General features: G+C 34.9%; 1 protein-coding gene across 1 annotated transcript; it reads right to left on the reverse strand.

The window, feature by feature from the left end:
• Window positions 1-1,667: 1,667 nt before the first annotated feature.
• Window positions 1,668-4,245, reverse strand: LOC149246278 (cytochrome P450 709B1-like). The gene is made up of 5 exons (XM_089455654.1): window positions 3,928-4,245; window positions 3,497-3,720; window positions 2,846-3,096; window positions 2,196-2,586; window positions 1,668-2,099 (listed from the first exon to the last, which is right to left on the reverse strand). Exons 1-5 carry the CDS (start codon window positions 4,217-4,219, stop codon window positions 1,668-1,670), a joined length of 1,590 nt encoding a protein of 529 aa, XP_089311780.1. The 5' UTR covers window positions 4,220-4,245.
• Between the last annotated feature and the right edge of the window lie 22,100 nt (window positions 4,246-26,345).

Here is a 26,345-nt window from a genome sequence, read left to right on the forward strand (position 1 = left end):
CTTTATTAAAAATATTATAATCTTGTATGATGGAGATGTGACAATATTTAATTATCTATTTGTTATTGATATAATAACTCAAATGTGGTAAAAATATTTGCCCTCCACTCTTTACAATAAAAAAAATATGTCAATGTCCATTTAAAGTAACTTAATTTTATACAACTTTAGAGAAAAATAATATAATGAAAAAAAACACTTTATATTTTGACCTTTGTGTGTGATAAAGATGGATAGTTATTATACTTCTTAAAAATATTTAATGTAAAACTTATATAAACTATTTGAATATCCATGTTAACTAATTTATTTCAATATCAACTTCATATATATTTTTTTCTGTGTGCTTCATGGACATTAAGGTCGGCCAATTGATACAAATATTCACCCAAAGGAAGGGTGGACATTAAGGTTGGCCAATTGATACAAATATTCACCCAAAGGAAGGGGAGCCTGACCCTAGAGTTGAACCCTTGACCTCTCAATAGCAAAGGTGTTTTAACTATGAAGACTTGAGCAATCAAGCTAACCCTCGGGGCTATCAATTTCATATATATGTATCCATAGTTAATAATAAAAAAATATTTATGGTTAAAACATTTATAAGTCTTATTCTTCTACATTTTGACCACTTTTTAGGTATATTTTTTAGTCAATTTTGTCTAAGGTGTAGTAAACATATGTAGAATTGTAATTTAAATTGTGTAGTCTACATAATCCAAGTGCCCAATTAGATTTTGAAGTCATTGGATCCATTTATGCATTCAAAAGTAAAATTTAAAAATACACACATGATCAAATCTCTAAGAGTATAGAGGATTTACATGTTTTGCACTCTAAGAAATTTGATCAAATCTCTAAGAATAAAAACTATTTACAAGTTTTGCACTTTAAAAAATTTGATCCCTCTCAACACTTACTAAATTCGTAATTAAGATAGATCTATCTTTTATGTATATATATATAAATATATATTCTTAAATAATTTTTTATATACTTACATTATTATTATATATACTTATAAATATATATAGTTGTTTCTTCTTAAATAACATTTCTTAATTAAATTGATAACTCCTAAAAAAAAATTAATTATCATATTGTTTTCCTATTTAATTTTTCATGAAAAACAATTTTTATCTAACATTTAACATTATTTTTATTTTTATTATTTTTTCTGAAATATTTTTTTATATACTTACATTTTTATTATATATAATTGGTTTCTCTTAAATAACTTAATTATCATATTATTTTCCTATTTCATTTTTCATGAAAAACAATTTTTATCTAACCTTTAACATTATTTTTATTTTTATTATTTTTTCTGAAATATTTTTTTATACACTTACATTTTTATTATATATATTTATATATAATTGGTTTCTCTTAAATAACATACCTTAATAGAATTGATAATTTCTATAGTGTTTCCCTATTCATAATAATAATATAAAAAAAAATTAAAAAATAAAAAATGCACCACTAAAAATGAATAAACTTAAAAAAGCACCACTAGAAATTACATATCAAATAACCATGGAAAGGGAAAAAATGGAACAGCAAAAGGTCATGTCCTCCATATTTGGGTACGCGGTTTTGAAATGTCTATGGGAGTATTGGTTTGCTACATAAGCATCTAGTGCTACATGAAGGAATCATTATGTTTACACTTGGATACGTTTAAATATGATCTGCATGCCATGTTGAGGCTGTATGGTAACCATAGCGATGGGAGCATGCCTGTATGCAGGTGAAAGACTGAATGAGAATCTCTGCAAAATCATAGCTAACACAGTCTTGGCCTCCAACATGGCAAAGTTTTGGCCAATACATGTTCTTGGACCCATTGAAAATGGTAAAAAGGCATTCGGGTCAGTAGCTGCCTTTGAAGGACCATCTGCAAATCTTTCGGGCTTAAACATGTTTGCATCTGGCCCCCAATACTTCTCACTGTGATGCACTCCCAAAATTGAGAAACTCAGGAGTGCGCCTTTTGGAAGTGAAAACGGGCCGAGCTTCATCTCCTTGTATGCTTCTCTTATTATCGAATGCGCAGGTGGGTATAGCCGTAGAGATTCATTTAACACCATAGTCATCTGCCAGCCAGAAAAAAAAAACAGACAACAGTCACTAGGCTACCTTAAATGAGAAATAATCAACAAATCGAATGAGAAAAGTGATGGAATACATACTGATTTCATCCTGCTAAGCATGTCTGCATCTGGTATGCCCGTGCCACAAATACTGTTAACTTCTTTTCTTAATATTTCCTGCCAATCCAGGTTTATTGCAAGCAAGAATACTGTCCAGGTTAACAGATTGGAAGATGTCTCATGGCCTGCAAAGAAAAATAGTTTGCATTCATCCATAATTTCATCCATACTTAACGTTAGATTTCTTTGAATGCCACCCAATTCCTTCTTGTTGGCAGCCATCATGATTCCAAGAAGGTCATTTCCATAGTCAACCTGACTGGTTACTGTTGTTCTGGGCTCCAACCTTCTTTGAATTATAGAATTTAGGATTTCTCTAATCCTTCTATCAATCTGCCATGCATACCTGTTCTTGCTTGTAGGAATATATCTGAAAAAACCCACCGAATGTCAGTCCACAATCCTTAATTATAAGTACTAAGAAGCATTATACTTGTGCGAAAGCTCTATTGACTAAGTGTACCACTTGGTAGACCCTTGTGCAAAAGTAAGAGATCTAAGGATTATGGCACTGACCCATAAAAGAGCAGCACCCAAAGAATGTTAAAAGAAGACATAAGCAGAAGTACACATGAACTTGCAGTCACATGCAAAACTATATAATTCAAAGATAAATATATTGTAATTACTGGCTTCCAGGGATCAAGATAGAATGTTCAGCTTCAATAGCCATTTTTTGTAATTCTCTCTGCAATTGAAATACTTCTTTTCCTTCATTGAAACTGCTACCGAACGCAGTATGGGATATGATATCTGCTGTTAGTGCTATAAATTCTTTATGAACATCAATTTCTTTGCCATGAGAGTCTGCCTGAGCCACCATCTCTTGCCAATTATTGAGCATGGTTGAAGTGCAACCAGCCATTCTCTTCACCATTGTCTGTCATTCATTTGAACTATATAAGGCTCCAACGCTCAGAGAATCTCTAACAAACAGTCTAGCTAATGCAAATCCTTGATTAGTAGAGATGGGCAAATTCACAGCATATAAAATGTAATTTGACAGGCTAGAGGAAAACACTTAAAAATAAGATATCAAATGGCCATGTATAAAATTTTCTCCAATTGATAAGTCTTTTCAGTTTCAGTCAATTTTAGATTTCTTAACTCCGTCCTTATTAGACACCACGTTCTCATGGTGGCCTGCAAGATCTGACCAACATACCTATGTTCAATAATCCTAAACATATAAGGTGATTCTCTATTGCCAAAATCTTCAATCCATTATCAAATCTTATTATACTGCTACTGTGTTTGCAGGACGTTTCAAGAGTCCAAACCTTAAGTTTATCAATATTGAAGGCAGGGTTTACAATCCTCCTGTGGTGAACCCACTTCAATCCCTTTATGCTGGCCAGTCCCTGACCGAGCAGAGCCAGTATAAGAGGCCTGAGTGTCCGCTTCTCATAGTGCCCGAACTTGTTTGATAGAACTTCTTTCATTAGTTCTGGTTCTGCAATGTAGAGGATTGAACGGATTCCATACCAGTAGAAAAAGGTATCTCCTGAAGACAAACAAATTACCCAATCAAACATGGATTTCAAACCGTTTAGCAATCCCTGTGTCAACCTTGACACTATTGTAAAACTCTAGCAGGCCAATAACTAGCGGAAAGTATATGTTGTAGATTTTAGCAGGCCAATAACTACCAGAGCAACATATGAAAGTAAAAGAAGTCTCTAAGGAAAAGAGAATGAATAAATTAGAGAACCATATATTTGACACCACGTATGGTAGTGTGGCATGACTATAGGAACAATATCATGAGAAATATTCTGCATAGGCTGTGCATGAGCCTCCCTGAGAAGCTTCCTCTGCTCTGGCCCGCTCCCAATGAGTATCCGGTAAGGCCGACCTCTTATTCCTTGGTCTGTATAAGCTTTTTTAAATCCATAAGGCTTCCATATGAGGTCTCTAAAGAGGTTAACCAGTAAGATCCCAAACAAAACAACTAAAATAGCAACCAATGCTTCAACACTGCTTTTAATCTCAATATCCATCATCAAAACCTCACACAACTACTCTGTACTATTACAGGGCTATTTGACTAGGCTTTACCTATAGTTCTCTATATCAATGAAAGACACTTCAAATTTATAGAACTATATCGATGAAAGACACTTAAGTGCACCACCTGTTCTAAACGGTATATAAAACTGACAGTCTTCCATAATTGTCGTTGCATGTCCCTCCGAGAAGATCAGTCATTAAAAAATATCCAATAATAATAGTGTATTCGATAACATTAATGTGTCTATATTCATTTCCCTCCTTCGAGAAGACCAGTCTAACAGATTTTATGAATTCAATGTTATAATTTAAAAACTAAGGTTGAAAGATAATTATGAATATTTAAATCATATTTTAAAAATTCTCATCAAGTTTTTTAAATGAAAAAAATTGTATTTTATATTTTTTTTAAATAAAAATTTAGATTTAGAAGTGAAAGGTGAAAAATGACTATGAATATTTAACTTATAATCTAGAAGTTAGTAATAAATTTTTTAAATTAAAAGTTTTGTATTTTTTATTTTTTCAAGTAAAAATATTAGTGTATAATTAAAAATTATGTTTAGAATTGAAAGATGTATATAGATGTGTTCTCATTCAAAGTATAATTATGTTTTAAATTAAAAATATAAGAAATTTATGTATTCAAGCTTTTGTGATCTATAATGAATTAAGCAAAGTCTTTTTGTAGAATACATTAAAGATTAAAAAATGAATATGAATTTTATTTAACTAAGTCATATTCTAGAAGTTAAAAAAAGTCTTTTTGTAGAATACATTAAAGATTAAAAAATGAATATGAATTTTATTTTAACTAAGTCATATTCTAGAAGTTAGTATAATGTTTTAAAATTAAAGAATTTTTATTTTATATTTTTAAATTAAAACGATGTTCATACATAAAAGATAAAAGACAAAATTTAGCATTGAAACATAAATATGAAGAATTTAATATTTTTTTACTTATATTATAAATATGATAATAGTGTATATATAGTCTTACTTAAATTACAAGTTAGTATTAGGTTTTAAATTAAAAATTTTACATGATAGGTTTTTTAATTAAAATATAAAATACAATTGAATGTGATCTCACTCCACTGATATTCTAGAAGTTAGTACCATGTTTGAAAATTAAAGATTTTGTATTTTATATTTTTAAATTAAAATATATTTGTATACATAAAAGACCACAAACAAACTTTAAGGAAAATGATATAATTTTTAAGTTGTTTTATTTTATTTTTCTAAATCATACTATAAAAAAAATTATTCTATTCAATTAAGGGTTTAGCTTTTGATAAAACAAATTTTACAAATTTAAATTTAAGTTGAATAAATAAAATTACTAAGTTGATAAAATAAAATTGCTATTAAATTTTGAGATACATTTTAGGTATGATAATGATATTTTAATTTTGTTTCTAAATCAAATCAAAGTATATTTTTTTTATTCCACTTAATTAAGGGTTTACCATTTTATACTTTTTATTTTACAATTTAAATTCAAGTTGATTGAATAAAAAATGTTATTAGATAGAAAGAGCTCAATGAAGAATTAAGCTAGGCTAATGAAATTAATCATGGGTCAAATCTCCTAGTTGTGACCTCGTTTATGGAGAGGTAGTTATATGTCAAGTAAAATATCCATAAGAAACATAGAGAAATTCGTAAGTTCATTGATCCACATTTTGTTGTATTTTCCAAAAATGGAGATAGTGCGAGCTATAAAAAGCTGCAAGAGAGATGATATTTCTGACTACCCCATGAAGCCAAATACCAAAAAACGTAACTAATCTAGTTATGTGTCAAGTGAAATATCCAAAAGAAACATAGAGAAACTCGTAAGTTCATTGATCCATATTTTGTTGTATTTTCCAAAAATGGAAATAGTGTGAGCTATACAAAGGTGTAAGAGAGATAGTATTTCAGACTACCCATGAATCATTCTTTTTATTTTTCATTTTTGTCCTATTTAAAGATATAAAACATATTAGTTATTGATACCAAGTTCTTGTTTGCCCATCTCAATAAATCAAGACAGTTAAGGACAATTTTCCATTTCATTTTACATATTCCATATTCTTGAGTTCTGTCAATCAACAAAACTTCAGCAACCATTTTTGTTCGTAAGAGTCATCATTTAATACTGAATATATATGTGAATCAACAATGATATATCATGGAACCACGTGGATCCTCTTCGCGATGAAAATTTTTGTTATGAGGCCAAACTACCCCTATCGAGAATTGAACACAGGACCTCACATAGACCAAGTAAGACCTTCGTCAATTCCACTACAATGTTACTTGACATAGATAGAAGAGCATATGTATTTAAATTTTAACGTTGCCATTGTTGGGGGTAGGGACGGGGCGAAGCCCCAGCCCTGGTCACCGCACCCAAGAGGACCAAAGGGTGGGACCATGGGCCAGGGCTTAGCCCTAGCCCCATGGTCACGACGCCCACCACGAACCATACACCAGAGAAAACCCGGGGTGCTCGAGCTAGGTTTAGGCTGAATTGGAGGATGGTTGGCAACCGAATTGGGAGAAATGGAGAAACACACATATTTTACTCAATTTATGGCCAAAAGGAGGTGCAGAAAGAACCAAAATAGGGGTTTTTGACAGTGCTCAATCCCTTGGAGAAATCAGTTCTGCTATTTGAGTTGTGTAAAGCATGTAAACACACTTTTGAGCATTTTTAATTAAAGAGGCCCTGCATTGGAAGCTGGACCAAGAGATGTAGCCCGAGAGAGGGGTGACCTCCTTTATCATGCTTTGTGTTATGTGTTTCAGATATGCTTATTTCTCTCTGTTTGGCTGTAAAATTTGGTTAAAATTTACTTGTATATGTGTTTAATAAACTAATCCTCTACCCAAAACACATATAAATTTAACTTGCAAATTGTTAAAAATCTTTAACTTTACACATTTAGATACGTGAACTATGATGCATTGTGTATGCCAAGAAAATCCATTTACTACTACTCCAGGTTATGAATTTCTAGCGGGAGATATTGACTGCAAGGTAGGGGTTGTAGGACACTTTTGGTAGAGTCATTATACTAGACTATTTTGACAATGATAATATATCTAGTCCAACCAACATAGGAAGCCTCTCTGTTATAACCCCCAATTGGAAAACGTAAGAAATGTGGGAAAGAAAAAACTAATCTAATCTAGTTGCCATATGAAGCCACTTTGTTGTAACCCTTAGTTGGATGAAAATAGGAAAACAAACCTAATTTAACCCAACTCGAATAGGAAGCCTCTATACTATAACCCTTGGTTGGAAAAAGAAAAAAAGTAAATTCCAACTTGTTTGCATGAAAGAAATGACACACACACACGAAATGGAAAATGCATGAAAGTAAAATCTAATTGGTGATTATGTTTACAAGTATGTTCTAACCCTTCACCATATGAATATATTGTAACTCTACGTACAATTAATCATTAATCACATTCATGTTGTTGTAAACTAAGAGAACAGAGACAATTGTGCCACTAAATATAAATGTAATCAAATTATATCATAAATACAAATATGAGCATGAATTGGAATTGCTATAATAGGAAGTTAATTAGGCTTGCAGAAAGAAATAAATAATGAAATATCTTGCATACAGATAGGAACTTAGTTGAAATGGACAAATACTAACCTAAACTATTTTATAGTAGTAACTAGCTAAGGAGGGGCCCTACATCCTTAGCTAAGGTATTGGGCAAAAGTTATAGTAGCAACTAGAACTTAAATCAACATTTAGTCATGGAAACAAAGTGCATAGGAAAATAAAAAATGTATTCTTTATTAATTAGAAACAAAGTATCAAAATTGCATTCACAATCTTCCTCCCCTACCCACATTGAGCATAGTATTTATAGAATTCTTTGATTTCCTATCTTAACATAGAGAGTTGAGGATAGCCATGAGAATCTATGATTCTTAGGCTATCTCATTCTCATTACAACAACTCATTAAAGATAGAAAAAAATGACAATCAAAAGCTAGGAATCCACATCATCTGGTCACGATGTTGGTTAATATGTGTTGGAGCAATCTTGGTCAATTGGTGTGGTTAAGTTGTCCCAAACTAACAACCTTGTCATTTTCCAAACCATGCATCATCCACTTGGTAGGTCATCATATCATATGTAAAAACCTAATGATGTAACAACAATGAAAATTGATGATGAAAATTATGTGACGATGGTGCAACATCTCATGATTCCTTTAATTAGCAAGCACCAAAAGGCTAGTTCTCCCCTAAACACACTAGTATAATTGCTTGAAATGAAATAATTCATGAGAAAATGTACATTGGAAAAAATGTATTATTCAAAGTCAAGGTAGGCTTTAGGATAATAGTATGATGAATAAAAGTGGTCAATAAAGGAGGTAAATATGTGTGGAAAATATGGCATTTTAAGTGCCATCATATCCCCCCAGCTAAAATTGTTGCATGTTCTCATGCAACCAAGTAGTTAATCCAAATCTGAATTTGAGTAGGAGCACCTAGCATGGAGGTTTCTAATGTTGTAGTCAGCTTGACCATGGTCATATGCTATGTAAAATCCTCCCGTGGATTCAATCCCTTGCCAATAGATAGCCTCACTTATGGCTTCTATGTTGCAATCACTTTGGTACTCTGGTGAAGGAAGCCAAATCAAGGGAAAATGGAACCAAAGTCTAATCTATTTATTCCCACGTCTCCTTCTACACTGAACATACTTGTTGATCCTATGGGTGGTTACTTGGAGGTTCATAAAATTAAGTGCATTTGTTTTCCTTATATCCTCTATAGCCTACTTCCATATTTTTTTACATCCTTCCAAGTATTTTATCTTCAAAAATTCAAATTTCCTAATGCATCGATTAATGGATTCCATTCTTGTAAAGGATATCAGTTCTACTTGTAGGGGAGATTTAGCCAATTGATAATGCCAATGGATGATAGCTCTTGGCTAATGAAATTCACCTCTAACTGAAAGGTGACAATCTTGATTCTTCTGAATGATGAATAGGGAAATTCTCTACTGAGCATGAGTATTTAATAAAGAAGTAAAAACTTTGGGTTGAACATCACCCAAAAATGGTTAGGTTTCTACCTAAGATCATGATGCAGTAGTATACTATGTTCATACAATTCTCACAACAAGATTTTATCCCCATTGCTACACTTATAGTAGGCTTCCAGAATTATAGAGGTCACCTTGTAGGATTTCCTCTGAGCAATTTCCATGAATTGAGATAACAAATACTTCTCACATAAAAAAAAAAATTATATACAAGAGAAGGAATTATGAAACTAAATATAGATTCCATAAATATGCCAAGTTTTTTCTTTTGTGCCTCTAAGGTTTCTACTTTTTTTGTAGTTTAAAGGTCTTCTCTCACTCTTTCTTTAACCTTCTTTCTGTTAGTGTCAGTCTTGTTAGCCTGTCACCTAGATCAAATGTGCTTTTACTAAGCTTGTCAGGACTATCAAAATCAAATTTTTCATGTCACTAGGTTTACATAGTAAAATTTGGTCACTGTTTGGTTAGTATAGAAATGAGTTCAGTCTTTTGAAAAATCACTCACGCTGGTCACCTATCACATTTCTATGAAGGTGTCATAATAAAAGCAAGTCAGTCATCATCATCATTTCATTCAGTTTCAGGTCATCCATTATGTCGCTAGGGTTTCCAAGGTCCATCATTATCATGAATAAATCCAACAGTGAATAGAGCATGACAAGCAGCTCTTTTACATTGATTTGTTGAGTTGTCACAAATTCATCATGCTTTCAGTTTGAAAACCTCTAGAATAAGAAGTTCCAGTGCTCAGGAAAGTGAAAACATAGCTTAGGTTTCAACCTTAAAGGTGACTCTATTTTCAAAAGTGAAAAAATTAGTGTTTCAAAGGTTTGTGGGTCCCATTTATTTTTTAAAGGAGAAGTTAAGTTTCCTATGTAAACTCAAAAGCCCCAAACTTGTCTTATTTACCTCTCATTCACTCTTGTGTATCGAGCTCTCCTACCCAAAAGAGAGAAAATCTCATTTCCATAGGCGAAATTGGAAAAAACCTCAAGGTGTTGTGCTCAGGAAGACTGCGTTGCACTTGGAGGCCTAGCGCTTCGCTCAGGAAACTGCGGTGCGCTCAGGCTAACTGCGATGTGCTTGGGCCAGAGTGTCTAGAAAATGCCTAAATATCTCCCAAAACTGATTTTAAATCTTTCTAATCCAATTTCATTGCATCCTAAGCTAGGCTACAAGTAAATACATCATTCCACTTGCTTCTTTGTCTTTCAAAATCATTTCATGCAAAAGATTTCTCCAATTAGGATTTTGTAGTGAGTTTTTCATGAAAAATGATAGGGTTGATAATGGCCATTTTCATTTCTCGATTTTTAGCATGTAAAATATTTCCCTACACCTTTATACATGTTAGTTAAAGTATGTAAACCACTATATCAACCTCAAAATATAAGTTTACCTCATTAAAAGTGAAACCCTAGTTCATTCTTGGGGGTTTTGGGCACTTTCACTAAAAACTCTATTCTTTCCTTCTCATAAGAATAGCATTCCTCCATTGCTTTTTCATTCATTTTCATCAGTTGTCCATAGCTCATATCCACCTCTTTCAAACCTTGTTTACCATTTCATCAAACATAACCTACCCATCATTCCACTTTCCACTCATACCTCACAGTTTTTCTCATTTTCCTGTTGTTAGGGTTTCTGTCATCATGGAAGCAAAATATTCACCAGAGAGGAAGAGACATCACAAGGGAGGGAAAATCCTCAGATATGAGCCATCAAATTGAAGAGAAATCAACTCATCTCCCTTTATCAAACAGTGCTTTGAAGATGTGAATTGCTTGGATTTCTGCAAAAGGGTGAGTGAAGTAGGATTCAATGAGCAGTTAACACATTAAGTGGCAACTCATTTGAAAGGTGCAAATGTTGTTATTGTTGGTGTTGAACTCACTTTTTCAGTGTCCTCCATTTCACTTGCTATTGGGCTACCAGACAATGGTGAATATTGGTTCAAGCGGATGAGCCTAGATATTAAGTATTATATACCCTTCTTGAAAACATCATACAGGGAAAAACATGCTCATGTTATGCCTTTCAGGTACTTATTGGAGAAGTATGCCCCCTTGATGAAGATTGTCATGAATTTCTTTACATGTGAAGGAAGATTATCTAGATTGTATGCTTATCATATTCGCCTCCTAATGCACTTTACCTCTCAAAACCCACTCAATATGTGCAACTACCTACGTAGGATCATTTCCAAAATGTCAGAGAGGATTCAAATGAAGAACAAGGAGCACTACCCTAGACTATTTCATCATAGTCTGATCAAGATTATAGTAATTCATCAACTTGCAGAGAAAGGTATGACTTGGGAAACTGTTTTGGAAACAACCCTGAAATGGCATGAAGCCAATGTAGCAGCTCAACCCTCTAGCATGCCAACACAACAAATGGAAGTGGGGTCCTCTAGCAAACCAGTTGAAAGAACCAAAGAACCTAAGCCTGAGGTGACTAGGATGTACAAGAGAGGGAAGAGGCTTGTGTTTTCTTCTCATGGTGAGAAAGGGGCCAAGCCTTCTACATCAACAAAATAGGGATCGACAGCGCAAGATAAGGACATGGTTGAACATGAATTTGTGATGGTTTATTTAGAGGCAGAGGATTAGACTTCAAGCATGCAATAGATGATCAAAGATAAAGACTATCAGATCAAAGAGCTCACATTCAACATGGTGAGAGCAAGGTACATCATTTCATTCCTTGAATAGGAGAATAGTCATCTCAAAGTGAAGCAATTGATCATGGAAAAAGAGAAAACCAAATTATTGCAGCAGGTTGGCAAGGGCAAAGTAGTCATAGAGTCAAGTGAGTGTTGGGCAACAAATCAACCTATCATTTTCCTGCGTTTCCACTCCTCTTTTCATCCTTTTTGTATTCATTCACATATATTTACTATGCTAAAACTATGAGGTAATTCCCCTTTCTTCGTCTCTTGGAATATTTAATTAATGAAGTAGAGTCATGAGGGTTTTGCCTATGTGAACCACTAAAACATGTTATGACCACAGATTCTGGAGCATAGGTGTTGACCTCACAACATATCACAGTAGTTCCACGATTCACAGCAGTTGATTGACCACGATGAAACAACATAACCGATTTGCAGTTGTTCTCAACCCGTTTTGGATCATTTTTATTCTTGCGGCACTGGTGCTGTGTTGAACTGATGTATATTTTTGGGCATATAGTTTCCAGGTTTTGGGGAGAGATGTTATTCCCCTTTGTACTGTATAAAAGACGGGTCATTCCTATACGAGGGGTTAGCTAGACCCTGATCTGTATTGTAACAACATTTTTCAGATTAATAAAATACAACCCTTTTTGTTGTTCTATCTTTCACTTTGAGTAACACAACCTTGATCAGAAAGTTGGGTCTGCTTTTCTGATCAGGTGCTACGTGTTTTCCTGTTACATATGTTGTTCATTGTTGCATGTATTTCTTGATTGTTGTTACATATTTCTTTATATTACTATGAATGCCTTTTTAAGTTCTGCAGTTTAGTTTTTATCCCTGTTACAGCAATGCCTTGATTTTGTAATTGCGAACCCTTGGTCAATGACCGATTGTAACCTTGCCCCTACATATACCTTATGTGTTACCTTGAAAAGAATACGCACCCAGATTGATAAGTTAATGTAGGAAATGGGGTGAATAATTTGTTCACACCTGGACACCAATGTTTTGGCACCGTTGTCGGGGAGGCTAACAAGGTGCAAGACACGATCTGTATCAACCAGAGGCTCAATCTCTCATACTGGGGAGAGAACGAGCTTTCTCACTTTGCTCCAGGTCTTGAGCGTAGGTGTTTCTTTTTTTTTGTGATTTTATTGTTTTCATATTTTTTCAATGCTGATCTCTCATCCTGGGGAGGGCGGAGTCCTTTGACACCCTTCTCCAGGACCTGAGCTTAGATTTTTCCAACATCTTTGTTGCTTTCGTTTTGAGAAACCCAATCTCTTGTCCTGGGGAGGGAGGGGTCCTTTGGTGCCCTACTTTAGGTCTTGAAGTGTTAGGTTTTCTTGCGTGTGTGTTCTTTTTCTGTTTGGTTTCTTGTCTTAGGGAGGGAGGAGTCCTTTGATACCCTACTCCAGACCCTGAACCCTAGGTTCCTGTTTTCCTTTCCATTAGCTGTTTTACTTTCAACGTCCCCACTTCCGCCCAAGTGGCATGTGAGCACTCATGGCACATTCATCATTTGTCTCCACTTCCTTCTCTGCCCTTGCTGGCACTGCCTTGGTCTCGTAAGCCTCTCCTTTGCTCTTCTTCCTCGGACATTGGCTTGCATAGTGACCCAGTTCCCCACAATTAAAGAATTTGAACTTGGAGAGGTCCTTCTTCTTCCGTTTCTCCTGCTTTCCCTCAGATTCTACAGCAACATCCTCCTCTTCCTCCTCCTTGATTCTAATCCCCTTACCACTGCTTCCCACCTTGCTTAGCCTTCTGATCTCTTCTTGGTGAAGAGCCACCCACATTTCCTCCCAATTTGGAAGGGTCGCCCTAGCTAGTATGATATGGACAAACACCTCCTAGTCTTCTGAGACTGCGTTCAGGGCTATTCTCACCATCAATTCTTAATCCGATGTGGCTGTATGGAAGTCATCTGATCTCAGATCTCCTTCAATCAACCGAGGGAGGTGTCTATCTTTTACTGCTTCTACATTTGGTATGACCGCAACTGATTTTCTAGTAGCGTCTTCCTCTGCATAGAAGTATGCTAATACAACTTCTTTAGGGCCTTCAACATCTCATTTGTCGTATTCTTCTCGGCAATGTGTGGTACTACATGGTCTTTGATCCCGTCAAGGATGATGCTCTTGGGCCTCTCCATCGCATCCTCATACTTATCATTATCAGTTGGGTCAACTGGGACTGTTATTGTCCTCAAGGCGAAGTGCTTGAGAAGGTTCCCGTCTAAAACGGATAAGATTTTGGCTTTCTAGACTACGAAGTTTGAGGCTCCATCGAGTCTGTCCTGGTATCTTACCCCATTCACTACCATCTCGATGCTCATCTACTTCCCTTTTAGAAGTTCTCGGTGTGACTCCCTCTGAGCCTCAATTTCCCTCCTGGAAACCCCTCAGCCAATGTCAAGATGCCCCCACTCCGATCCTTAGTGCAACTGCACCATTGACCTGGATTTCTTGGCTAGAAATCCTCGGTAGCAACTCCCTCCTCCTTGGTCTTGCCTTGTTAGGTACTGTTCTGACTATAGTACCCCACCAGCTTCACTTTGCAACTTACCCACAGCCTCCTAAGCACCAGCAACTGAAGGTTAGAGCCTCTAGGCTCTGCGCAATCTTGGCACCAGCAAAATCTGAACCTCCTGGCCACGGGCATCAATCCTTCCTGACTAAGAAAGATGACCGACAACTGCGTAGGTCAAGTTTTCCCCTCTGCCAATGCGTTGATCCTCTTCCCGGCTCAAACTTGATGATGCAAGCACTATGTCACCCCTTCCCTGCTGCTTCTCTGCTAGGAACAACATCTGTCTCTCGGGACAACTGTTTTCTACTATTGCTTCTCTGCTTCGCTGATGTCCTCAGTTCTCCTATGATCTGTAACCTCGCTCTGCTACAATGTTGGAATTTCTAAGTCTAACCCATTAGAAACCCTTCATGTACTTTTCTGATTTATTTCTGCCTACTTTTTCTGATTAATTAACAAGTTATTTACCATTTAAATACTAAAAATAAATACAAGTACATGCTCAACACATTACAGATCATCAACTGAAGGAAACAAAAACAAGCACACAAGAGACATCGTTGTTTTTGGACCAATGTCCCCAAAAAAACCAATGCGGGAAAAACGATGCAACTATCTAAGGGTTTTATTATTATGCAGTTTCTGAATACAATCTGGGTGCAAAAACTGTCTTGCCCAAAAAAGAATAATCTCAGCAGTAGTACCTCTCTATTCGGAAGCAGGTATTCCGATTGAAACCCCAACGTCAGCTTCTAGGGATTGTGTCAGCCTTTTCTGGCCCAGTGTCTGCCCAACGTCACCCTAGCTCTCTGTACGTGAGCCTCTGGAGGCATTGCATCAGCCCTTAGAGCCTCAATGTCAGCCACGCTGGCTCTTTGAGGCACTGCGTAGCTCCTGGATGCCTCTGCATGAGCCCTAGCTAGCTCTACATGAACCTCTGGCTGGTTCTGCGTCCCTCTCTCCTGGCTTCTGCGTTGATCCTCTTGGTACTATCTCTGCCTCTCTTCTTCTGTATTCACTGCCCCTCAGCTACAAGTCTGATCACTCTTTCGACTTCCTTAGCAAACCCTACCCCTGAAAATCGAAATCTTCATCAACTGAGTGTGTTCTCCAAGTGACATTCAAGCCTCCTTTTATACTTTTGTTGTTGACAATTCAATGACCAAGATTAAGTGCCTAGTCAACAACTAAGATTAACTCTAGCTTGATCCATGACTTTTGACCCTTCTTACACATTTTTATGTTAATTCACATTAATATTTTATTTTCCCTACATTCAGACTTAGGGACTCCATTAAAAATATTAATTATTTTAATATCTCCCAAACTGTTTAGAATCTGCCCAAACCATTTTAGGGTATTGGAAATCTCATGTGCTTTAGCCTCTCCATCAATTGTTGTGGCTAGATCACATCTGATGCTACCCAAAATCAACATTCACATCAAAAATCTACTTCCCTTTATAATTCCCCTTGTCGATTTTTGACTCAGGGTCAGAACATGCATATGATTTAGAAGCCTTCAGCTCGGCCACCAATGACTCCTTGGCCTGACACTCACTTGTATTGTGAGTGGAGCCCTTATTGAACTCAAACCACTTTCCCATGTCCTTCTTCGACTCCGTGGTCTTGTTCTTTACTTGCAGCTTTGGCGGTTTGTCCTGGGTCACCTTGCCTTGGATTTTTCCTTTGTTCTGTGGTTTGGGGCACCTTTCCCTTGCTTCAGATTCACAGATCCAAAGTCTCACCTTTTTTGTTTAAGCTCCTGCTTAATCTTGACAGCATATTGGTAAGTTGTGCTGAGCGAGGAGATGTCCGGGAACTCCATCTCATCCTGGATGTACCTGTGTAGGTAGCCATGGTACTTGAGTACCAAATGTTTCTCAGAATCCTTGATACCCAACTTCGTGCGAAGGGTATGAAAAACATTGGTATACTTCAACACATCTTGGTCCCTTCCCTGCCACATCATGGTCCACTTTATGCATTTATCCTCATAGCTCCCGACAGGGTAATACTGCTCCTTGATGGCATCCCGGAATGAATTACAAGTGGGTGTGGCTGAAAACAATGGGGGCGTACTTTCATCCTTCTTCTTATAGTAGGTTTATCACCAGTCCTTGATGTGGGGGGCGGCTTTGAGAAGAGAAAAGTAATATTTTCCCAGCTGGAAAAATCATGAACAGAACAATATCCTTCTAGTAGATTTAACCATTTATCTACTGGGTCTGCAGTTATTTGGCCCTCAAATATGGGAATGTCAAAGTTTAATTTTACCTTAAAGGGAGTGATGCCTCCAGAGTGGCTGCTAGATGTGGATGCACCGACAGTGGGCAACCGTTGGAGGATCTGGGCAAAGTTATCCATTATCGCGTTCCTTTGGTTCTCGAGGGCCTCCTCGGGCAATATTTTGATAGGATCTCCTGCTCCCTCATCTTTCTGTTCTTCCCCCATGGGCAGTGGTCGAGGTTTGCAAGGCTGATCTTGTAAAGGTTCAACCAGATCGGGCCCTAACTCCTTATAACCCGACCCCAATGGGGACATGCAAAGAAGGATCGAGAAAGAGAACACTGCTCTAATACCGTTGATTCAAATTTAAATAGGAATGCAAAAAATTACAGATATAATCATAAAAATATAGATGCAGTGTAAATAAAACTTCATTTCATTAATATCAAAGAACTAAAATATGCTTACATACAGAATGGAAATAAACTAGCTCAGATAATGGTAGCTTATCTCTGAGAAGAGATGCAATGACTACATGACTCTTAACTATTTTACAATGCAGCTTGAGGACCTATTTATTATTGAGAAACACTAGAAAACCCCAAACATCCAAAAACCTAACCCTAGGAGATGACACGCCAAATTGTGGGCCCCGTTGGGGTAAATTGGTACATCAACTTCCTATGGTCGTAACTTTGGTATACGATCTCCGTTTGACACACACAATACCTCATTAGAAATATCTATATGAGGACTACAAATGGCGACAATTAATATTGAGTAAAAAACTCAGATCTTCCACCCGTGATTTTCCCAAAAAACATCATTTAGGGCCTCAAAATGGCTTCGGAAGTTTAGGACCCGAAAAACTGCCAAAAATAGTAAATTGTGCTACAATTAAGGAAACTGAAAAAAATGAAAGAAATGATGGTGGGGGTCCAAGTGGAATAGGTGGGTGGCCACCAATATCCATTTGGGTCACAAAGGCTTTGTCAAGAGTGAAGTTCAAATTCCAAAGGTATAGGATAGGGGTGGTTGAAAATCCCTTTCTTGCTAAGAGGGAGTGTTGATAAGTGTAGCAAGAAAGTCTCAATTTGGTTTTGCCTTGGTAAAATTGATAAAATTTGAATTTCCACATCAGTAGAAAACTTGGAGGTTGTTAACTAAGGCAACATGGCTCTTGTCACCCAGCTAGCTCAGTAAATTCTAGTTAGAGGGCTTTGAGTTCAGTTATGCATGTTTGATTGCTAATTTGTAGCAATTGAGTTCAATTTTTTCAATTTAGATACAATTAAACTAGTTCTAACTATTGATAGAACTAGTTGGAGGTTAGTTGTGCAATGGGACAACAATCTAACTCAGTGGTCATCCAGTTAATTGATCAATCAACCTAAAATATCTAGTGCATGCAGAGAATTTGAGTTCCTCAACTGTGGTGGAGATTCCAAGGTAGTGGAATACCAGTTGTAGACTAGTATTGAGTGTACAAGTGTTGCATGCAATCAAAGATCAATCCTTGGGAATTGCGCAATCAATTGGAAGAAAATTCCTAAAAAATAGGGGCCTAATTCCTCACGATTTATGCAAGGAAATAAGAGCTTATGTGGAGGCAGAAATTGACTAACTCTGGGTCAGAGCTCTCATTGACTAGAGAGAAAGGTTATTCACTTGCAGGTTGAGCTAAACATAAGCAAGCAATTGTAATGCATTCTCTATTCATCTAATTAATGCAAGCAGGCTTACGTGGTTTCTACGAGTTGGTTTCCCCTAGATAAATATGTGTACTTGTGTATGTGATTGATGCATGTTTGTGGATGTTTTTCTAAAGTTAATTTGTGCAGAGCAGCAGAGTAGAATCATGTCTCTTGATTTAGATTAAAATTCTTGAGCAGTTGCAATTCTATCACCATATTTCTACAGTCTCAACATTACAACTCATCTCACTGTATACACAAGTATGGCCAATCATCATCCAATTATGTCACTATTCATATAAGAGTTGATCCATGTTTCCACCATAGTAATCCGATGGTCTATGGTCAATCATCATTCCACCTCCATTTATAGTCAAACCACCTCTGTAGTATGATTTAGAGGTTCCAATCCTAGTGGAACCATAAACCAAAACAACATAACCATGAGTAGGATTACAAAACAAGAGTTTATTGCTCTCTAACAAACCACCAAACCAAAATAAAACTAGAAAAATATACTTAGAACCACGAGCCTAGATTTCATTGCTCTCTGAAAAACCATCGAACTAGAACAAACAATGTAACCACAAACACCAAACTTTCTATTTCCAACTAGAGAGCTTGTGTTTCTTGTTATAATCAATGAGTATTTTCTTCCTCCTTGATCCCACAATGTGTGAGGATATATATATATATATATATATATATATATATATATATATATATATATATATATATATATATATATATATATATATTGATGTGTTCCTAGGATTATGGAGGGTCGATCATGGAACTGACATTCGCACTAACATCACTGTAAACTAAACCATATGAATGTTTTGAATGGACCATGTGACCAATGTCAGGACCTAAAGAGACTTAAGCTTGTTCCCTTTCCCATTATGACCATGCCATGTGACGTGTTCCTTAGAGGGCCATGGTCATCCACATAGTGACATCAACATGATGTCATCATGCCATGCGGCATCTTGTGAGAGGTGCTATGTGTCACCCATTTTCAACATTTTCGTTAATCAAAATGTGTTAATTGTTCCTACCACTTGGAAATCACTAGTGTCACTGTGCCACCTTGCTAACTTCATCCAAATGATGTGTCAAGCCATTTCATCATCGCCACTTCATCTTGCTACCACATCATTTCCTTCCAGCTTATAGTTAGTTGCCACATGTCATTATCATTATTGTCATCATGTCCATGTCTTCATCTTTGGTTAATATAAACATGCCACATCACTATTGGACTATCCAACATGGAGGGTCAACCATGGTTAAACCTTGGGCAGATTGATATGACATATGTCATTCAAATTCTCATCTAGTTGTAGAATCCATCTGATCTATGAAAACATGTGATCTAGATCTTGCGAGGGGGGGCAAGATCTAAAAAATTGAAATGTTAGAAGAAAAAGAGGAGAATGCCCAATAAACAAAACCACAAAGAATTATTTTATTAAAGAGGAGAATAACAGTAAAAGCTACATTGTGGCAGACAAACTGTCCTTTTACAAAATGTGACTTGTTATTTATAGTATTTTTCAATTACAATACCACGGGTCAATTCCATGGATGAATGAATACCATGGGTGGATGTCACAATACCATGGGCAAATACCATGGGTGAATGAATACCATGGGTGGATGCCACTTACAATACCATGGGTAAATTCCATGGGTGGATGAATACCATGGGTTGATGCCATTTTCTATTCCTATCATTCCTCCCTCCTTAAGAAGCAATGGTCCCCATTGCGTGAAGTTCCCTCCTGCGAAACTATTGTTGAATATGAAGAGGCACTGAAAATAAGGGTTTTATGTGGTTAACCAATAACCATGATGAACGAAGATCCGAGGATAGAGATACCTTGTAATTCTTATGACAAACTGTGATACTGATAGTGTGCAACCTAGCAAATGGACTTTGATGAAGTGTGGGTTTGTGGCTGACCCATAACCTTGATGAACGAAGGTCTAAGGATAGAGATACCCTGTAATGCTTGTGACCAACTGTGATACTAACAGTGTGCGGCCTAGCAAATGGACTTTGATGACAAGGATTTTGTATGGTTGACCCATAATCGTGATGTTGGTTATTGATGAAGTAGCAAGAGCCTACATAGCTAGGGGTGGGAGGGAATGTCTCCAAAGAACCCAAGTCGAATGTTGTTATGCTGAAACTAATGAATGTGAAGTAGGTGCCTACTAAGCGAGGTGGGAGGGCACGTCTCCAAAAGGAACCCAGTCCTAATGCTTGTCCAGAATTAAAATGGACATAACTTGGTCAATATAACTCAGAATATTTATTATAACATGTTTTTGAAAACAGAAGGACAATTTTTCATCTTCCCATGTGTTGGAAATCCTTATTTGGACACTCTAGAATCTCAAATTTGCGCTTTAACTTTTCCGCCCTCACAGAAGTTTTTAAAAAATAGATGATTTTAAATCAACGACATCTCCCACATCTGAACTCCGATTTGACCCATTTCTTTTTTGAAATTGAACGATTTTTTGAGAGGAGCTGAGATCTAGGATCACTTTTCTAAAATTTTGTACCAAAATTTCAAAAATAGATAGGAGAGCTGTCGTCCACAAATTGACGTCTGAAACATTTCTGTAACATAGCTAATTTTAAATCAGTGATATCTCCCTCATCCGGACTCCAATTTGGTTGATTTGGCTGACTTTTTTTAAATTTTTGTTTATTTGGGTAATTTTTCGCAAGGAATACAGATATGTTACTGTTTTTGCTGTAAATTTTGCACCAAAAATTTCAGATTTGATCTGCAAACTCACTGCCCAAAAACATTCCTACAAAAAATGAAAAAGAAAAAACCTTCCCGCTTGGCCCAAGAAAATGTTATGTTGAGGACGTAGCACATGCCTGAAGTTTGTTGAATATTGCTAAAAAATTTGAAACTAAAATATGCATCAAACCCTCATTCACATGGAATCATAACCTGCTCTGATACCACTAATCTGGATCTTGGGTGGAGACCCTCAAGATCTAAAAGATTGAAATGGATTTTGGGGGAGAGGCCCGCAAGATCTGAAAAATTGAAATGTTAGAAGAAAAAGAGGAGAATGATCAATAAAAAAAACCACAAAGAATGTTTTTATTAAAGAGGAGAATAACTGTAAAAGCTACATTGTGGCAGACAAACTGTTCTTTTACAAAATGTGACTTGTTACTTATAGTATTATTTGGTTACAATACCACGGGTCAATTCCATGGGTGAATGAATACCATGGGTGGATGTCACAATACCATGGGTGAATGAATACCATGGGTGGATGCCACTTACAATACCATGGGTAAATTCCATGGGTGGATGAATAACATGGGTGGATGCCATTTTCTATTCGGATCAACATGCTCGAACTTTAATGTCGTAAAAATTCATGCAATTTAGGCTGCTATTTTTCGCAGATTTGATCATTGAACCATAGATCTACCCACAACATGCACATTGTTCAACAAATTTTGTGTTAGTAGGGTTTTCCACATAGTTTTAGGTCCTTTACTAATGTTGATCTTCAAATGGACATAACTTCTCATTCAAGAGGAGTTTTCTAAGTGTGATATACCATTGGAAACGTCTCAGAGAGGACTGTTTGACCATACCATCCATAGATTCATTAGGACATCATAATTTTGATAAAAAAAAAACAATAAACATCAAACCTATTTGACTTCACTTGATGAGGGCATGCAAGAGATCAAGTTATAATATTGATTCATGAATGAAATTGTTACTTCCTTAGGCATCCCCTTTGACATCAATGACACTTGTTGTCATCAATGACAACACTATAGTGTAGATGATTTGTTGATGACAAGGAAAAATAGAATTTGTATTAAATCCATAGAGAAATATTTTAAGAATGGATTTGAGCAATTTGGGGCATCTAATTCACTACTAATTGGGCATGGAAATGACTCAACAACCAAAGTACATATGCATCTCCCAAAATAAATATATTAGAGTATAGTTGAACAAGTTTGGCATGGTTGAATGTAACCCTCTTTATACTCCAATGGAACAAAATTTGAAGCTCACATCAAAAGAATGGGATGAATTTGAGGATGCAACCGAGTATGGATAGCTCATGAAAATTCTTCAAATCTCATTTGTTCATATGACATTATTTTCCAATTAATTGATTTAATTAAAAAGGTAAAAATGACATAAGTACTTTGGAGATGAATCTCGACTTATGATTTGTGTATACTATTAAAAATATTTTAGAATATTATGTGGAAGTTAAATCCCTACCATCTACCTAATAATAATTGACCATTAAATTAGAAATATGGAAACCCTATTCTAAAATAGACATGCCTACTAACATGATTAATGAATTAATTAAATAAATTAAAGAAAATGTAAAATATAAGTTAAAACTTTGATTCGTGAAATATTGGGAGGATCGATGTATTTAAAAAAATTATTATATGACATGAAATTAATAAAATCTATAGAAATGTACATACTCTCTTTCCTTTTGGATTTGAATATATCGCCTTCTTAAAAAACGCATATTTTTGACTATTAAATTTACTTAAATTAATATATCTTTTACTATATAAATACAAAATTATTAAAACGTTAACAAAATACACTTTGAAATATAATTTACCATCCTAAATCCATTTAATCTATTTTGACTCTAAAAGGAATTTGCATCTCAAGAAATTTGAGCCCTCTAGACGTTTGAAGATAAGATGGATTTAGGATTTAAGCTACATTTTAATTTTGTAAGTATGTAATTTCATGCAATATTTTTTAATTATTTAAATTTCCTACAATATTTTACCTTTATGTTATAAAAGAAATAATATAATAATATAACTATTATAGCTTTATTTTAAGTGATATGGATAATTTTAACATTGTATAGGTGGAGTGGTTGAATATAAATAGTAAGGCTTTAATTCTGGTCTCCGTTTTCAACTATTTTAGGTAACGGAAGGATGAATTTTAAAATTTACGATAACGTCACCAATGACGAATTTAACATGGTGGCCCATCTTTGTTATTATGCCACCCGTTAATGTCCACGCTTCCTCCTATGTTGCGTAAGATACAACATGCATTTACAATTATATCATGTATATTTTATTCCATTTAGATATAATAAATATAAATATATTAAAATTTATTTTAGGTAGCTAAATTATTTTAATTACACGGAAAAGGATATCTCAACTAGATAATAATAAAAAGAGCTATATTCAACTCATTAAGAATATATATATATATATATATCATTGAATTTTGTTTTTATTGCAGATAGATCTATTTATATATTTATATTTAATTCAGAAGGTATATATTTACATATTATTTCGTATTATATTAATGATTTAATGTTTTTGATTTATCAATACCACATGTCTAATATGACACATGTTGATAGGTGTGCATTTTGTAGAGAGAAAAAAAAAATCAGTAAATCACCTATATCATTATCCCTTTACTTTTTTGTTGAGGCATTTGGTTAACTAGAAATAATGATTCCAAAAAAAAATTAAGCACAAAACAAGAGAGAGATTAACACCATCAACATAAATAGGGATAAACTTTTGACTTATTTTGACAAGACATCTAAGAGAGAGTCAAATTTATGTTGTGGGGGAGCCATATTATTCATATCTACAAGTCATTCATTTATTCTCAAAATGGGGCTTAGAGCTCGATCTAATAACTATGCAGAATTAAAGAGCCTCACTTTTATGTAAAAGGGAGTTCATTAGATACATGTATTGCTCATTGTCAACTTGGTTAAAGAACTTTACAGATGTCATCATTTAGCTCTAATTCCTTTGGTAAACGAAGTTATTATATTAAAAGATGTTTTTAATCACTTCATTATTTCTCATATTTATAGGGAGCTCAATAGAGATGTAAACAATCTTTCCATAGAAGACCTACACTTGGGGTTATGGGCCTTGGTTGATAAGAGAGCATCATAGTGACCAATTCTATGAGTTATATCATCATCCTTTTATTGAAGACCTACACTTGGGCTATGGGCCTTGGTTGATAAGACAGCATCATAGTGACCAATTTTGTGAGTTCTATCATCCTCCTTTTATTGAACTAGTTGAAGACTGAAGCAAAAAACAAAACAACTCTTTTTGAACATATATGATGTTTATTTTACAACATATATCTATATTGATATGTAAATGGACTATATTTAATTTATTGTGGATAGTTCAAACAATTGTCTATGGATGATTTTATCACTGACTTTTGCATTTTGTTTAATGTCATTTTTGGAGATCATATCCATTTTATGCATTTTTTTAGAATACATGCAAGACATATATGTACAAAACATGATTTTATACTTAAATAAAATTAACTCTCTTTAGGAAAAAATTTATACATCTAGAAAGAGATTGCCATTTTGCTTGTTTTTATATAACATTGCATATGCTTTTTATGTAAGAAAAGATAGGATGCATGTTCTTTTTCTTAAAAATGGTTTTTGTACTGGTGTTTGAAAAGTTATCTTATTGGAAGTGAATATAGCTTAAAGAGTGTAATTGGTGAAATATTTTCATGGGTGGCGAAAGATAAAAGAGAAAAGTTAATTGGATTATTTTTCTTAGAATGTGGGATTTCCTTTGAAAAGTGTGGTTTTAATAACTGCCTTACTTGTTTATAAGACAAATATTTGTTGAAAATAAATAAATAAATAACTATGACCTTTTGCTTAATTAGAATAAACAAATTTTGCGGTGTTCTTGAAAAGAACACAATGATTTTGTGGTTAATCATGGTACAATCTTTTCATAATGTTGGAAAAGATTAGTTATTTAATAAATCCATGGGAAAGATTCCCATCGATTCTCATGCTTAAGAGAATTCTTTTGAAAACGAATACTTAGTTATGAGAAAATCTAATAATCTATGCATAGATGAAATGCACAGAGATAATATAAGTCATAAGAATCTTCTTTGGAAAGAATATGTTTTTCTTGTGTGTGAAAGATAAGTTAATTGTGTTAATTCCTTTGCAAAAGTTTGCAAAAAGGTACATGTTTTGGTGACTAAAAAGGTAAATGATTTGTGTGGTTGCATATTGGATAGTTTGATTTAGTTGCATGGTTTAATACATAAATGGCTACCATTATTATTATTATCATCTTAGTTCTTATGCCCAAAAGAAAGGTTGATTATGATGTTTTCTTGAAAACAAAAATTTGAGAACTTTGTTATGATATTTTTTTAGAAACAAATGCATAATAACTTTGTACATAAATGATAGAGAAACTATGTTAGGTTCTTGAAAATAACTATGTGAAAAGAACACATATGCAAAAGCATAGAAACAATAGTTGATTACATGTATGAAGATATAACTATTGTGTTAGATCTTTTAAAGAGAAACATGGATTTGTAGAAATATTGTGTGTTCAAGAAGAAGACAAATGCAGAAGGAAAGGTGGAGAAATACAAAGCTCGATTGGTAGAAAAAGATTATTTCCAAGTGTTGGGAATTGATTTTGGTGATATTTTTTCTCTTCTTGCCAAGGTAGCTTATATTAGATTAATTTTATCTGTTGGTTTTGCTTTTTATTTTGAGGTAGAATAGATGGATGTGAAGACAACATTTCTCCACGAGGATCTAGAAGAGGAGATCCACATGAAGAAACCTGAAGGCTTTGTGGTGAAGGGTAAGAAAGAACTAATATGCTAGTTAAAGAAGTCTCTGTATGGGCTAAAACAATCACCAAGGATGTGCTATCAGAAATTTGATACATTTATACGGGGACTTGGCTTCCCCAAAAGAAAAGTAGATCATTGTGTGTATTTTAAATTAATTGCTGACCATTTTATTTATCTGGTCTTGTATGCGGATGACA

The sequence above is a fragment of the Pinus tabuliformis genome, chromosome 7, assembly GCF_031772625.1.
Source record: "Pinus tabuliformis cultivar Carrire ecotype Pingquan chromosome 7, CPIR1, whole genome shotgun sequence".
Classification (NCBI taxonomy): domain Eukaryota; kingdom Viridiplantae; phylum Streptophyta; class Pinopsida; order Pinales; family Pinaceae; genus Pinus; species Pinus tabuliformis.